The sequence below is a fragment of the Oncorhynchus masou genome, chromosome 1 (genome assembly GCF_036934945.1).
Source record: "Oncorhynchus masou masou isolate Uvic2021 chromosome 1, UVic_Omas_1.1, whole genome shotgun sequence".
NCBI lineage: Eukaryota > Metazoa > Chordata > Actinopteri > Salmoniformes > Salmonidae > Oncorhynchus > Oncorhynchus masou.
Genome location: NC_088212.1, coordinates 45268492 through 45284146, shown reverse-complemented (window position 1 = coordinate 45284146; position 15655 = coordinate 45268492). Strand labels below are relative to the sequence as shown.

Genomic DNA, 15655 nt, shown 5'->3' with positions numbered 1-15655 from the left:
AGCAGTCACATTAAAATGTAGAAAATCCATTTTGGCCCGAGTGTAATGTTCACGGAACTACGCTATTCTATTGAATCCCACATTCATCCAACTCAAACCTTGCCTCATTATTACAAACTTCAATTTTCCCCTGAAGTTCTACCCATTGATATGAAGTGCTGAGACCAGAACATTCAATGCCTTTCACATTTTATTAATCCAAAGAGTGCAGTAGATCTTCACATTCGTTTGCTGGTCCTCTTGTATGACATGCCAGACAGAGTCATGGTCTGAAAAGAGAGAGCATATGTAATCATTACACTCAATAAATCCATGCCAGTACACTATGCTTACCAAACCGGACGCGCTCGTTCTCACATTGATTTTGTTCACCCACACTAGAAGCGATCAGGACATGCAGGTTGAAATATCAAAACAGTTATAAAGTTATATTTGGGGCAAAAAGCATTTCATATTTATGGCAATTTAGCTAGCTAATTTGTCCTAGTATATAAACCTTGGGTTGTTATTTTACCTGAAATGCACAAGGTCCTCTACTCTGACAATTAAGCCACAGAAAACCGAATGTTTCTCATCTCGCCTCCTTTATATGGCGGTTGACAACCAACGTTACAACTGACCAGTGTGGACCTTAAAGTGAATCTTTCAATCACCCACATGGGTATATGCTCCTAAGAACCAACGAGGAGATTGGAGAGGCCAGACTTGCAGCACATCAAATAGAACCAATTTCTATTTTAGCACCTGGCCACGCAGATGCTTGCTGAGGCGCGCGAGCAGTGTGGGTGCAATGATTGAATAACACGTACATTTATTTTGCGACGCAAGTGGTGGTGTCAGCATGTAATTAGAACATTGGCGGCAGCAAACTGTTGAATTGCGTTCACGGCACTGTCATAGACTAACCATTTTGTTAATGGTATAAATTAACCCTGAAATTGTGTCGTTTCGTGAAACCCCCAGCCATATGCCCCAGACTCACGTTGACGAGGGTGTTTGCGTCTGTAAGTTCTGTGACATATTCGATCCCATTCAGGATGGCCGTCAGCTTGTTACCTTCCCTCATCACCACAGACTGAAACAGGAGAGGTCAACGGTTAGATCTGAAAGCAGTGGTCACCAACTAGGACCAATTTAACAGGCCCAAGTTGGATGGCCATATATGAAGAAAAGTGTGCATCAGGTGTGTGAGTTGGTTTTGAGACGTAACTGTGCGCCCAGTCCCTGGAGAGCAGAGGAGATTCTGCCAACGAAAGTCAGTCCTCCCACAACATCACTGGGACATGAACTAACCATAGTGACCCCACATCAGCTGAACTTATAGTTTAGTTAGATACTGGCTGTATATGTAGGGAGATGGATAAACCCAGGCTACATGTATGAAACTCATGGTTGGGTTGTGACATGCGCCACCCACATTGACCTTCTCCCCGGTCGGCGACTCGAGCTCCGTCTCCTGGCCAATGGTGAAGGAGTTGGTGAGGATCTTTGTCCCCGTGGTGACAGTCACCTTGAAGTGGTCTCCAGTCTCCTCAATCTCAGAGATGCTCTTGATGTCTTTGCCCGCTTGGATAAGCTCATCAGGGATACCTACATGTTTGCGGCAGTGAGAGAGTCATATACTGTGCTTTTAAAGTACTACAAAAAGTTAATGAAGTGGGTCACGAACACTGAATTATTACTACTGAAGTAAGGCTCTGATGCACTATAATATGGCAACACAATGATCTGAATGCATTCCCAGCTTGCACATAACATTCTGAGGACCATACGTTTTAGGGCTTGGTTATTTTGCAGACCACATTCTGGCAATGGTGCAGGACAGGGGCTTGGCTTTGGAACATTCTCATTAAGGAATTTGACAATGTTATTTTCTTGGCATTTCATTTGATCGGAATATTTCCTGAAAGTCCAAACATTTAATTTAAGGTAAAGTTCGAGGAACATTAGTCATTTTACATTGGGAATGTTCTCAAGTTGTTCAGCTGACTTTAAATATTCTCCTGTGGGAATGTCAGTACTTCAGCATAATGTTCTGTAGGTTCTCATAGTTACAGTTAAAGTCATGTTCTCAGAACACTAAGAACCTGCCATACAAAAACATCAAAACACATTCCGTTCTCAGCTTCAACAAACGCCATCTTCTCTTAAGTGTGTTGAACAAAGTAGTCGGCCACACCTGATCTTAATGAGTGCTTGTTCTTGTTGAAATGGTCTGAATAGACTAAATTGATCCACTTTCAATGAGTTACAAAACTAATGCATGACAACTCAGTGGCACAGTGGATTAATTCCACAGATAGAGGACAGAAGAGCATAGGTTTGAATCTCAATGACAAAATAAATTAATCCCTAGGCAAATCATTTAACAAGCCCATTGGTGCTGGAAGTTCAAAATAGTTAGCCCAAACCAAACTAGCGGTGTTAAGTCTTAAATTAAACATTCAGTGAAAGTTATTCAAAAAAATATAATTTGTTAAATCTAACACCATTTCAAGTACCCATTGCATTCGCTGTCACCATTGATCTTCATTACTGAAAGGACTACGACTTCTGAAATTAACACCCCAAGTCTAATCAAATGTACAAACCCAACTGCAAGACTTACCAACAGCCTTCATGAAAGACTCAAAGTTGTCATGTGACTCCATCTGATATTTCCCTGAGAAAGACATGGTGACTATAAGACAGTGACAGTAGAGTCAGCCACAGCTCCCTGCTTGTCTTTATACCCCCATCTATCCAGCCCTGCACTCATTAACTAACTAAAGGTGTCTACAATTGAGAACCCCTCCCCTCATATCTTCCCTGCTACTTGCCTGTAGGCACAGATCTAGGATCAGCTTCCCAGCCAAGGGCAACTAATCTACATCGCAATGGTCAACTTTATTGTATTCCACTTCTCATCCTCTCTTCTTCTACTTTGGCCGTGTGAGTGATCATTGATCTGATTTGATAAACAAAGCCTCCTCGACTCCTTAGAAAAATGATAAGCAGTATCATCATTGTAATACAAGTGTATGGATCAATCAACACATTTCAAATTCAACTTGACTTTATCTCGCTATACACCTGTGTTGAAATTAAACTAGGCGACATTGCACTTTGAGTTGAGAGGTGTATTTTGTCTCCCTGCACTATAAAAAAATTGAATCAATGTACAATTGTAAGGCAGCAGACTGCAATAGGATTGTGAGTTTGCAAAAATGTTTGGCATATAGCTGAACCAACATACATTCTCAAGTTGAATTTTAATGTTCACTCAACTTTTCATTTGACGTTGAGTGAACATACAATTCAACTTGAAAAATTGGAATCCAGCCAGAGAACGTTAATCACCCCCAACCTGCACTGACAATGACTGCCAGGAAATACTTCTATTTGATTTAGGCAGTCTCAATAATAACTGGAACAGCCATCTCAGTAACAGATGCAAAAAGTCCAACTAATAACAGATTGGATTTCTTTAGAAAAATGCATGTTGCTTATGTTGGTGTAGCTTAAGATAATCAACCAATCAATGTACATGCAAAAACACAGGTCTAAAAAGAAAACAATTCAACGTACAATTGTAAGGCAACCAGCTGCAATAGGGTTGTGAGTTTGCTCCACATCTGGGAATATAGCTGAACCAACATACAGTGTTGACTTCCAAAAACAAACATGAAATTGTAATTAGACTCAGTTTTTATACATTCAGCTCACTGTGAGCAAAGTTTGTTGAGTGAACAAACGTTCACCCATTAGCTACATTTATTTTCCTTCTGAAGTCCAACAAACTCAGAGAATAACACTGATTAATCAATTGGTTAAGTGAAGACACTTGCCAGTCGGTCAGCGTATGCTCTGAGTACACGTCCTGGTAATCCTTCTAGACCTGCGGCCTTGTTAATGTTGACCTTTAAAGCTCTTACTCACATCTGCTACGGAGAGCGTGATCACACACTTGTCTGGAACAGCTGATGCTCTCATGCATGTCTCAGTGTTACTTGCCTCGAAGCGAGCATAGAAGTAATTTAGCTCGTCTGGATGGCTCGTGTCACTGGGCAGCTCTCGGCTGTGCTTCCCTTTGTTTTATGTAATAGTTTGCAAGCCCTGCCACATCTGACGAGCTTCAGAGCTGGTGTAGTACGATTTGATCCTAGTTCTGTATTGACCTTTTGCCTGTTCTATGGTTCGTCGGAGGGCATAGCGAGATTTCTTGTAAGCTTCCGGGTTAGAGTCCCGCTCCTTGAAAGTGGCAGCTCTACCCTTTGGCTCAGTGCGGATGTTGCCTGTAATCCATTGCTTCTGGTTGGGGTATGTACGTACAGTCACTGTGGGAACGATGTCGTTGATACACATATTGATGAGGTCAGTGACTGATGTGGTGTACTCCTCAATGCCATGGGAAGAATCCCAGAATATATTCCAGTCTGTGTTAGCAAACCAGTCCTGTAGCTTAGCATCTGCTTCATCTGACCACTTTTTTTATTGACCGAGTCACTGGTGCTTCCTACTTTAGTTTTCACTTGTAAGCAGGAATCAGGAGGATAGAATTATGGTCAGATTTGCCAAATGGAGGGCGATGGAGAGCTTTGTACTTGTCTCTGCATGTGAAGTAAAAGTGGTATAGAGTTTTTTTCCCCCTCTGGTTGCACATTTAACATGCTTGCGGGAATGAGGTAAAACTGACTTAAGTTTCCTTGCATTAAAGTCCCCGGCCACGAGGAGTGCCTCCTCTGGATGAGCGTTTTCCTGTTTGCTTATGGCCGTATACAGCTCATTGAGTGCGGTCTTCGTGCTAGCATTGGTTTGTGGTTTTAAATAGACAGCTACAAAGAATATAGATGAAAACTCTCTTGGTAAATAGTGTGGTCTACAGCTTATCATGAGATACTCTACCTCAGGCGAGGAAAGACTTGAGACTTCCATAGATTTTGTGCACCAGCTGTTGTTTACTAATAAACATAGACCGCCACCCCTTGTCTTACCAGAGGTGTCTGTTCTATCCTGCCGAAAAAGCGTAAAACCTGCCAGCTGTATGTTATTCATGTCGTCGTTCAGCCACGACTCAGTGAAACATAAGATATTACCGTTTTTAATGTCCCATTTGTAGGATATACTGTATGTGCTCGTTGCTCGTCTATTTTATTATCCAATGATTGTACTTTGGCTAATAGGACCGATGGTAAAGGCAGATTACCCACATTACCCACTTTACAAGGAACGCAGACCTACATACCCGATATCTCCATCTCTTTCTCCTGCGAATGACTGGGGTGAGGGCCTTTTTTTTTTTTTTTTAACCTTTATTTTACTAGGCAAGTCAGTTAAGAACAAATTCTTATTTTCAATGACAGCCTAGGAACAGTGGGTTAACTGCCTGTTCAGGGGCAGAACGACCTTTCGGTCACTAGTCCAATGCTCTAACCACTAGGCTACACTGCCGCCCCCTTGTTGGGTGTCTGGAGTAAATCCTTTGCATCTGACTCGTTAAAGAAAAAAATATATTCTTCCAGTACGGGGTGAGTAATCGCTGTCCTGATATCTAGAAGCTCTTTCTGGTCATAAGAGTCGATGGCAGAAACATTATGTATAATATGAATTACAAATAAAGCGGATAAACACACACAATAGCACATTTGTTTAGGGGATCGTACAATGGCAACCATCTCTTAGATAGATTGCTGGTAGAAAACTTTTTACTACATCCCAAAAGATATACTTTGTAGATAATTGGCCCTCTTTCTGGGACTCACCCACAAACAGGACCAAGCCTGGCCAGCTGAGGATTGATGGACTCCATCCTAGCTGGAGGGGTGCTCTCATCTTATCTATCGCATAGACAGGGCCCTAACATACCTTAAAACCTGTTGGAGATCGAGCTACTTTTTTCAACATTCTGTTAAAAATCGCACAACATTTCAACGTCCTGCTACTCATGCCAGGAATATTGTATATGCATATGATTAGTATGTGTGCATAGAAAACACTCTGAAGTTTCTAGAACTGGTTCAATGGTGTCTCTGACTATAACAGAACGAGTTCCGTGGTGAAAATCCCAAGAAAACCTGATCACGAAATCGACAAAGAAAAAATCCATCCGCCAGTCTTTGTATTGTCTATGGCTTGCCATAAATGATGGAACTGTGGTTGCAATTCCTACTGCTTCCACACGATGTCGCCAGTGTTATGATTACCAGAGCACTTTATCCTTGGTCAGATTAGTCAATTGCACATCCGGTCTTCAGGTGCGCAACTGAAAAAAATGTCATTGAGGAAATGGACTTCGTTTTGAAACTTCTAGCTATTGAATACAGATCTCTCCGTGATCAATTTGATCGTTTATTAACGTTTACTAATACCTAAACTTGGATTACAGAAGTAGGTTGAAGTGTTTTGTCAAAGTTTATAGGCAACTTTATGAATTATATAAAATGACGTCACGTTCGGAAACGTGACTTTTTCCATGGATTTCTCGGTGTTCATAAATGGACATTTTGGGTATATATGGACCGATTTAATCGAAAAAAGACCCAATTGTGATATTTATGGGACATATAGGAGTGCCAACAAAGAAGCTCGTCAAAGGTAATGAATTTATATTTTATTTCTGCGTTTTGGGTAGCGCTGGCTACGCTAATTTCTTTGTTTACGTCCCCTTTGTGTGTTTCTGGGGGCTGCATGCTATCAGATAATAGCTTCTCATGCTTTCGCCGAAAAGGATTTTACGAATCTGACATGTTGGCTATATTCACAACGAGTGTGGCTTGAATTGAGTACCCTGCATGTGAATTTTAATGAAAGTTTGAGTTGTATCGAGTACAATTAGTTGGCGCTCTGGAATTTCCGCTGATTTGGTTCCTGTACAGGTACATAATCCTGAAGAACAGTCATTTCAGTTGCTATAGTAGTTGACATGTAAAGCGTTGAGTCATCCATGTTAGTAAAGATTGAAAAAGTAAGGGGCCTAGATAGCTGCCCTGGGGAATTCTTGATTATACCTGGATTATATTGGAGAGACTTCCATTAAACCTATTGATACTACCCATCCCGGATCCGGGATCGTGAATACAGCCTCAGGCTCATTAGCATAACGCAAAGTTAACGATTTCTGAAAATCGCTAATGAAATGAAAATAATATGCCTGCTCTCAAGATTAGCCTTTTCTTAACAACACTGTCATCTCAGATTTTCAAAATATGCTTTTGAACCATAGCAAATCAAGCATTTGTGTAAGAGTATTGCAAGCATTTAGCACGCAACATTTTCACAAAAACCAGATAACCAAATAAATAAAATAATTTACCTTTGAAGAGCTTCGGATGTTTTCAATGAGGAGACTCTCAGTTACATAGCAAATGTTCAGTTTTTCCTGAAAGAATCTTTGTGTAGGAGAAATCGCTCCGTTTTGTACATCACATTTGGCTACCAAAACGAACCGAAAATTCAGTCACCAAAACGTCAAACTTTTTCCAAATTAACTCCATAATATTGACCGAAACATGGCAAACGTTGTTTAGAATCAATCCTCAAGGTGTTTTTTCCACATATCTCTTCATTGATATGCCGTTTGTGGAAGCCTGCTTTCCCCTCAGAATCCCATGGAAAAATACCAGCAGCTGAAAATGACGCACCAATTTCGACGGAGGACACCGGGCGGACACCTGGAAAATGTAGTCTCTTATGGTCAATCTTCCAATGATATGCCTACAAATACGTCACAATGCTGCAGACACCTTGGGGAAACGATAGATAGGGCAGGCTCCTTCCTCTCGCATTCACAGCCATATAAGGAGACAATGGAAAACAGAGCCTCAAAAATCCTGCTCATTTCCTGGTTGCCGTTTCATCTTGGTTTTGCCTGTAGCTCCTGTTCTAGGGCACCCACAGACAATATCTTTGCAGTTCTGGAAAATTCATTGTTTTCTTTCCAAAGCTATCAATTATATGCATAGTCGAGCATCTTTTTGTGACAAAATATCTTGTTTAAAACGGGAACGTTTTTCATCCAAAAATGAAATTGTGCCCCCAGAGTTTCAAGAGGTTAAAGAACACCCTATGTGTTCTGTTAGACAGGTAACTCTTTATCCACAATATAGCAGGGGGTGTAAACCCATACACATATGTTTTTCCTGCAGCAGACTATGATCGATAATGTCAAAAGCCACACTGAAGTCTAACAAAACAGCCCCCACAATCTTTTTATTATCAACTTCTCTCAGCCAGTCATCAGTCATTTGTGTAGGTGCTGTGCTTGTTGAATATCCTTCCTTAAAAAGTGGGCTTAAAGTCTGTTGTCAATTTGTTTACTGTTGTATCTGATCAAACACATTTTTTTTCCAAAACTTTACTATGAAAGCCAGTCGATATTGAAATCACCCAGAAAAGATACCTCTCTGTTGATATCATACACATTATCAAACATTGACATGTAATCCAGATACTGTCTGTTAGCACTTGGTGGTATATAGCAGCTTCCCACAATAATGGGCTATAGGTGAGGCAGATGAACCATATTAGCCAGCCATATTACTTCAACAGTATAACATGAGATCCTCTAATCTTTACAAGATTGTGTTAGGTGTGTACATGGGAGGCGAAGTCAAGTGCATGAGAGTTGATTATAGTAAACAGGCGCACTTTAACTAAGCTTGACTTGGGTCATTGATAAGTCATTGCCTCATCGCAGCCTTATAATGCTGTGAACGGATCCAGGAACCCAAATTATTTGGGTTGATCCTATCCCCCTTATAAAACGTGTTTTGCTTCCAAAAGGTACCAAAATTGTCAACATGAGCTGCAATAATCACATAGCCAGTTGTGAAGATAAATAATCCCACTCACGCGTTCAATGCCACGGTTCCGAGAGGGCACAGGGCCTGATACGATGGGTATTTTAATAGTGTCTAGCAGAGAGTCAATCAGCTCTTTGAAAACCAGTTTCAACTGTTCAGAGCTGTCCTTCATAATGTCATTAAACCCCATGTGGACTACGATAGAATCGATGTCCATATCCAGGTGTAGTACATTCGGAAGCAGTTTAGTAATGTCATTTACTCGAGCTCCGGAATAGGACATTGTTTTTGCACCAGGAACAGTCACATTTCTTACCACGGAGCTGCCCAAAATCACGGCTGGCAAAAAGGACGAGGAAATCCTCTCTCACGCCTCACAGGATGGTGCAGGCCTCCATCAGATGGAGAAGCCCCGCTCGATCCAGAGCAGGGATGGAATCGTAGGGGAAGGAGTAGGAGTAGGCACAGCGGCCGCAGACACAGGTACCCCCAGCGACAAAGGTGCAGGAAGATCAGGCTCTAGGGCAGCGAACCCATTCGGTGTTTGTTTCCACTCTGAACCTCTCATTGGGAGTGTAAGCTGCATTTATAGAGAGATGAACTGCTCATAATTACTCAATCAGTTAGGATTTTGGTATGTAGAGTGGCAATTTGTTCTCTATCCCAATTCTTTACATTAATAGACTATTTTAGAGCCATTCCTACTAGTTAGGTACACAGTAACCACTGAAAAGCTACAGTATGAGGCTGCAGAGCATTTGCGCTATATTAGGCTGATATCCAAAAGCATTTGGCCACTGTAGAACTGGTACATCAAATGATCCATTTTAGAATGATTAAAAATAATAAATCATACACACATGCGCACCCTCTTAAACAGACAGACACACGAACGCACAAACGCACACACACACATGCATGTGCACACATGCACACACACATGTGGGAAAACACACACACACACCCTCTCCCATGACTGTATACCTGCCAGAGGGCAGAGGGCTCAGTGCAACTGGAAAGCTCTCAATCTCACAGCTGTAAATCCTGATGAGGCAGGCCGGCAGCACACAGTCACACAGTCAGTAATCAGGCAGCACTCAAATCTGCTCTAAACCAGATGCCCGAGAGAACGTCTGAGGGCAGGACAAAAACGATAACACCGTGCATGCTTAATGTACCAACAGCGACATTCATTCTCACCAACATAAATGTTTATGTATTTGTATTTTGCAGGGACAATGTGCAAAAGTCAACAACTTGACTATGCTAAGGTGCAAATGTGACCAGCAAAGCAAGATAGGTAATTTTGTACCATAATCCCTATAATGTAATCTCAAATTGAAACTAACAGAACTGTTTCCAATAAAGGAGAAAAACTGTTATAAAATGTGTAACACTTCATTCAAAGGAGTCCTTATGACAGTGCATTTACATGTGTAATTACAATTAACTACAATACTTGTTACAGTGTAATAACTCACACTTACACCGTAACAACAACATGTGACAATTACAGAGCTGTAAGAAAGTTTCCACTAAATTCACACATTTATTGTTTTGTTTGTTCTTAGCTCCATCTGATTGAGTAACAACTGTCACAAGGATATAATCTCTCGTGGACAGATGCGCTGGGTGTCCAAGATTAGAAATGTTGGAGGCTCACTAGGCTCTAATTATGAACTTGTGAATGGGCACTCTTCAAAACACGTTGTTGTTTGGAAGTTAACTCCAATAAATGGCGCCGTTTTACGGGCTCCTAACCAACTGTGCTTTTTTGTTTTTTTTTTCACATTGTTTGTAACTTATTTTTTTACTTATTTTGTACATAATGTTGCTGCTACCGTCTCTTATGACCGAAAATAACTTCAGGACATCAGAACAGCGATAAGTCACCTCGACTTGGACGAAGATTTTTTAATTAACTAGTCCGATGCAAATCCTGATAATTTGCGTGAAGAAAATATGGTGAAAAAGGGGGCAGAAGTTGGACTGCCTTCAGAGAATTCGTAGGCGAGTGAGTAAACCTCCACTTCCATCCGTTCTATTGGCCAACGTGCAATCCATGTGAAACAAAATGGATGACATACGATCAAGACTATCCTACCAACGGGACATAAAAAACTGTACTATCTTATGCTTCACCGAGTCATGGCTGAACGATGACACGGATAATATAGAGCTGGCGGAATTTGTCATTCTTCAGCAGGACAGAGAACTACGTCTGGTGAGACGAGGGGCAGGGGTGTATGTCTCTTTGTTAATAACAGCTAGTGTGCAATGTCTAATATTAAAGAAGTCTCGAGGTATTGCTAACTTGAGGTAGAGTACCTTATGATAAGCTGTAGACCACACTATCTACCAAGAGAGTTTGTCTATATTATTTGCAGCTGTTTATTTACCACCACAAACCGATGCTGGCACAAGGACCGCACTCAACCAGCTGTATAAGACCATAAGCCAACAAGAAAATGCTCATCCAGAAGCGGCACTCCTAGTGGCCGGGGACTTCAATGCAGGCAAACGTAAATCCATTTTTACCTCAATTCTACCAACATATCACACGTGCAACAAGAGAAAACAAATTCTAGACCACCTTTAGTTCACACACAGAGACCTATACAAAGCTCTCCCTCACCCTCCATTTGGCAAATCTGACCATAGTTATATCAGTGACTCGATCAATACAGAAGTTGTCAGATGATGCGGATGCTACGCTATATGACTGTTTTGCTAGCACAGATCGGAATTTGTTCCGGGATTCATCCAATGGCATTGAGGAGTATACGACCTCAGTCATCGGCTTCATCAATAAGTGCATCAACGACGTCGTCCCCACAGTGATCGTACATACATATCCCAACCAGAAGCCATGGATTACAGGCAACATCTGGATTGAGCTAAAGTCTAGAGTTGTCGCTTTCAAAGAGCGGGACACTAATCCGTATACTTATAAGAAATCCCGCTACACCCTCAGATAAACCCTCAAACAGACAAAGCAACAATACAGGATTAACCCTTTCATGCGTGAGTTCCAAAAATCCCTAACGTTTTTTTATGCACGTAATGTTAGAACATTCTCTCCATTCCAAAATGTGATTGTTACGTAAATCAAATCAACTTTATTTATATAGCCCTTCTTACATCAGCTGATATCTCAAAGTGCTGTACAGAAACTCAGCCTAAAACTCCAAGCAATGCAGGTGTAGAAGCACGGTGGCTAGGAAAAACTCTCTAGAAAGACCGAAACCTAGAGAGGAACCAGGCTATGAGGGGTGGCCAGTCCTCTTCTGGCTGTGCCTGGTGGAGATTATAACAGAACATGGCCAAGATGTTGAAATGCTCATAAATGACCAGCATGGTCAAATAATAATAATCATAGTAGTTGTTGAGGGTGCAACAGGTCAACACATCAGGAGTAAATGTCAGTTGGCTTTTCATAGCCGATCATTCAGAGTATCACTACCTCTCCTACCGTCTCTAGAGAGTTGAAAACAGCAGGTCTGGGACAGGTCCGGTGAACAGGTCAGTGTTCCATAGCCGCAGGCAGAACAGTTGAAACTGGAGCAGCAGCACAGCCAGGTGGACTGGGGACAGCAAGGAGTCATCAGGCTAGGTAGTCCTGAGGCATAGTCCTGGGCTCAGGTCCTCCGAGGGAAAGAAAGAAAGAAAGAAAGAAAGAGAGAAAGAGAGAAAGAGAGAGAGAAAGAGAGAAAAAGAGAAAGAAAGAGAGAAAAAGAGAATTAGAGAGAGCATACTTAAATTCACAGAGGACACCGGATAAGACAGGAGAAATACTCCAGATATAACAGACTGACCCTAGCCCACCGACACAAACTTTTGCAGCATAAATACTGGAGGCTGAGACAGGGGGGTCAGAAGACACTGTTGCCCCATTCGATGATACCTCCGGACAGGGCCAAACAGGCAGGATATAACCCCACCCACTTTGTCAAAGCACCACTAGAGGGATATCTTCAACCACCAATTTACTATCCTGAGACAAGGCCGAGTATAGCCCACAAAGATCTCCGCCACGGCACAGCCCAAGGGGGGGCGCCAACCCAGACAGGAAGACCACGTCAGTGACTCAACCCACTCAAGTGACGCACCCCTCCTAGGGACGGCATGGAAGAACACCAGTAAGCCAGTGACTCAGCCCCTGTAATAGGGTTTGAGGCAGAGAATCCCAGTGGAGCGAGGGGAACCGGCCAGGCAAAGACAAAAAGGGCTGTTCGCTGCTCCAGTGCCTTTCCGTTTACCTTCACACTCCTGGGCTACTACACTCAATCATAGGACCTACTGAAGACTTAATAAGTCAGAACCGTCCAGAGTAGTGATGCTGGACAGGCGGGCAGGTGCGGGCAACAATCGGTTGAAGAGCATGCATTTAATTTTACTTGCATTTTTAAGAGCAGTTGGAGGCCACAGAATGAGAGTTGTATGGCATTGAAGCTCATCTGGAGGTTACATAACACAGTGGCCAAAGAAGAGCCAGAAGTATACAGAATGGTGTCGTCTGCATAGAGGTGGATCAGAGAATCACCAGCAGCAAGAGTGACATCATTGATGTATACAGAGAAAAGAGTAGGCCAGAGAATTGAACCCTGTCGCACCCCCATAGAGACTGCCAGAGGTCCGGACAACAGGCCCTCCGATTTGACACACTGTATTCTGTCTGAGAAGTAGTTGGTGAACCAGGCGAAGCGGTCATTTGAGAAACCAAGCCTGTTTACCAGGGTATGGGATGCCAGTTGGAAAGCATGGCCAGACGTAGAAAAATGCTTATTGAACTTCTCAATTATCGGGGATTTATCGGTGGTGACAGTGTTTCCTGGCCTCAGTGCAGTGGGCAGCTGGATGGAGGTGGTCTTACTCTCCATGGACTTTACAGTGTCCCGGAACTTTTTGGATTTTTTTCTTCTATTTTCTTTTAAATTTCATCTTTATTTAACCAGGTAAGCTAGTTGAGAACAAGTCCTCATTTACAACTGCGACCTGGCCAAGATAAAGCAAGGCAGTGCTACCGAGACAACACAGAGTTACACGTGGAATAAACAAGTGTACAGGCAATAACACAATATAAAAAATAAAGTCTATAAACAGTGTGTGCAAATGGCATGAGGAGGTAAGGCAAGAAATAGGCCATAGTAGCGAAGTAATTACAATTTAGCAGATTAACACTGGAGTGATAGATGAGCAGATGCAGATGATGGTGTGTAAGTTGTTATACTGGTGTGCAAACAGGATGTGCTACAGGATGCACATTTCTGTTTGAAAAAGCTAGCCTTTGCTTTCCTAACTGCCTGTGTATATTGGTTCCTAACTTCCCTGAAAAGTTGCATAACGCGGTGGCTATTCAAAGCTAATGCAGTATGCCACAGGATGTTTTTGTGCTGGTCAAGGGCAGTCAGGTCTGGAGTGAACCAAGGGCTATATCTGTTCCTGGTTCTACATTTTTTGAATGGGGTATGTTTATTTAAGATGGTGAGGAAAGCACTTTTAAAAATAACCCGGTATCCTATACTTAGGTCACCTAACAGCATGAGCTCTGAAGATAGATGGGGGCAATCAATTCACATATGGTGTCCAGGGCACAGCTGGGGTTAGAAGGTGGTCTATAGTGGCAACAGTGAGAGACTTGTTTCTGGAAAGGTGGATTTAAAAAAACTAGAAGCTCAAATTGTTTGAGCACAGACATAAGTAAGACAGAACTCTGCAGTAGATTGCAACTCCGCCCCCTTTGGAAGTTCTATCTTGTCAGAAAATGTTATAGTTAGGGATGGAAATTTCAGGATTTTTGGTGGCCTTCCTAAGCCAGGATTTAGACATGGCTTGGACATCAGGGATGGCAGAGTGTGCTAAAGCAGTGAATAAAACAAACTTATGGAGGAGGCTTCTAAAGTTAACATGCATGAAACCAAGGCTTTTATGGTTACAGAAGTCAACAAATGAGAGCGCCTGGGGAATGGGAGTGGAGCTAGGCACTGCAAGGCCTGGATTAACCTCTACATCACCAGAGGAACAGAGAAGTTGGATGAGGGTATAATAACTTGTCTTGTGCGTTTGGAACAGACAGTGAAAGGAGCAGGTTTCTGGGCGTGGTACAATAGATTCAAGGCATAATGTACAGACTAAGGTATGGTTGCATGTGAGTACAGTGGAGGTAAACCTATGCATTGATTGACGATGAGAGAGGTATTGTCTCTAGAGACACCATTTAAACCAGGTGAGGTCACCACATGTGTGGGAGGTGGAACAAAAGGGTTCGCTAAGGCATATTGAGCAGGGCTGGAGGCTCTACAGTGGAATAAGACAATTATTACTAACCAAAACAGCAACAGACAAGGCATATTGACATTAAAGAGAGGCATGCATAGCTGAGTGATCATAGAGGTCCAGTGAGTAGATGGCAGCCATGGATAGCAGGCTAGCAGCAGGGCCTTATAGGGACGTCACAATGGTGGAAGTCTGTTCTAGCCGCCTCGTGCGGTTACGTCGGCAGACCAGTCGTGATGGATCAGCAGGGCTCCGTGTAGTAAAGGGTCCAGGCCAATCGGCAAAAAAGTAATAGTAGCCCAAAAATTGGCTGATGGACCTCTTCAGCTAACAGTCCGATATGCTCTAGACAGCTAGAGGGTCGCGGCTAGCAGGCTATCAGATGGGCATTCAGGGGACATCACGACGGAGGAGCCTGTTGAAAAAAGCCCTCCGGCGGATTTCATCGATAGTCCAGTCGTGATGAATCGGTGGGGCTCATTATCTGAAGTAAAAGGTGTCAAGGAGAATTGGCAAAATAGGTATTGTAGCCCAAGGAGTTGCTGATGGACCTCTTCAACTAGCCAGTAGATGGGCTTACCATAGGCTAGCTCCAGGCT

The 15655-nt window shown here is 42.5% G+C and overlaps 1 protein-coding gene across 1 annotated transcript; it reads right to left on the bottom strand.

The window, feature by feature from the left end:
* Positions 1 to 218: 218 nt before the first annotated feature.
* On the bottom strand, positions 219 to 2675 carry LOC135554326 (fatty acid binding protein 1-B.1-like). The gene is made up of 4 exons (XM_064986607.1): positions 2609 to 2675; positions 1418 to 1590; positions 983 to 1075; positions 219 to 269 (listed from the first exon to the last, which is right to left on the bottom strand). Exons 1-4 carry the CDS (start codon positions 2673 to 2675, stop codon positions 219 to 221), a joined length of 384 nt encoding a protein of 127 aa, XP_064842679.1.
* Between the last annotated feature and the right edge of the window lie 12980 nt (positions 2676 to 15655).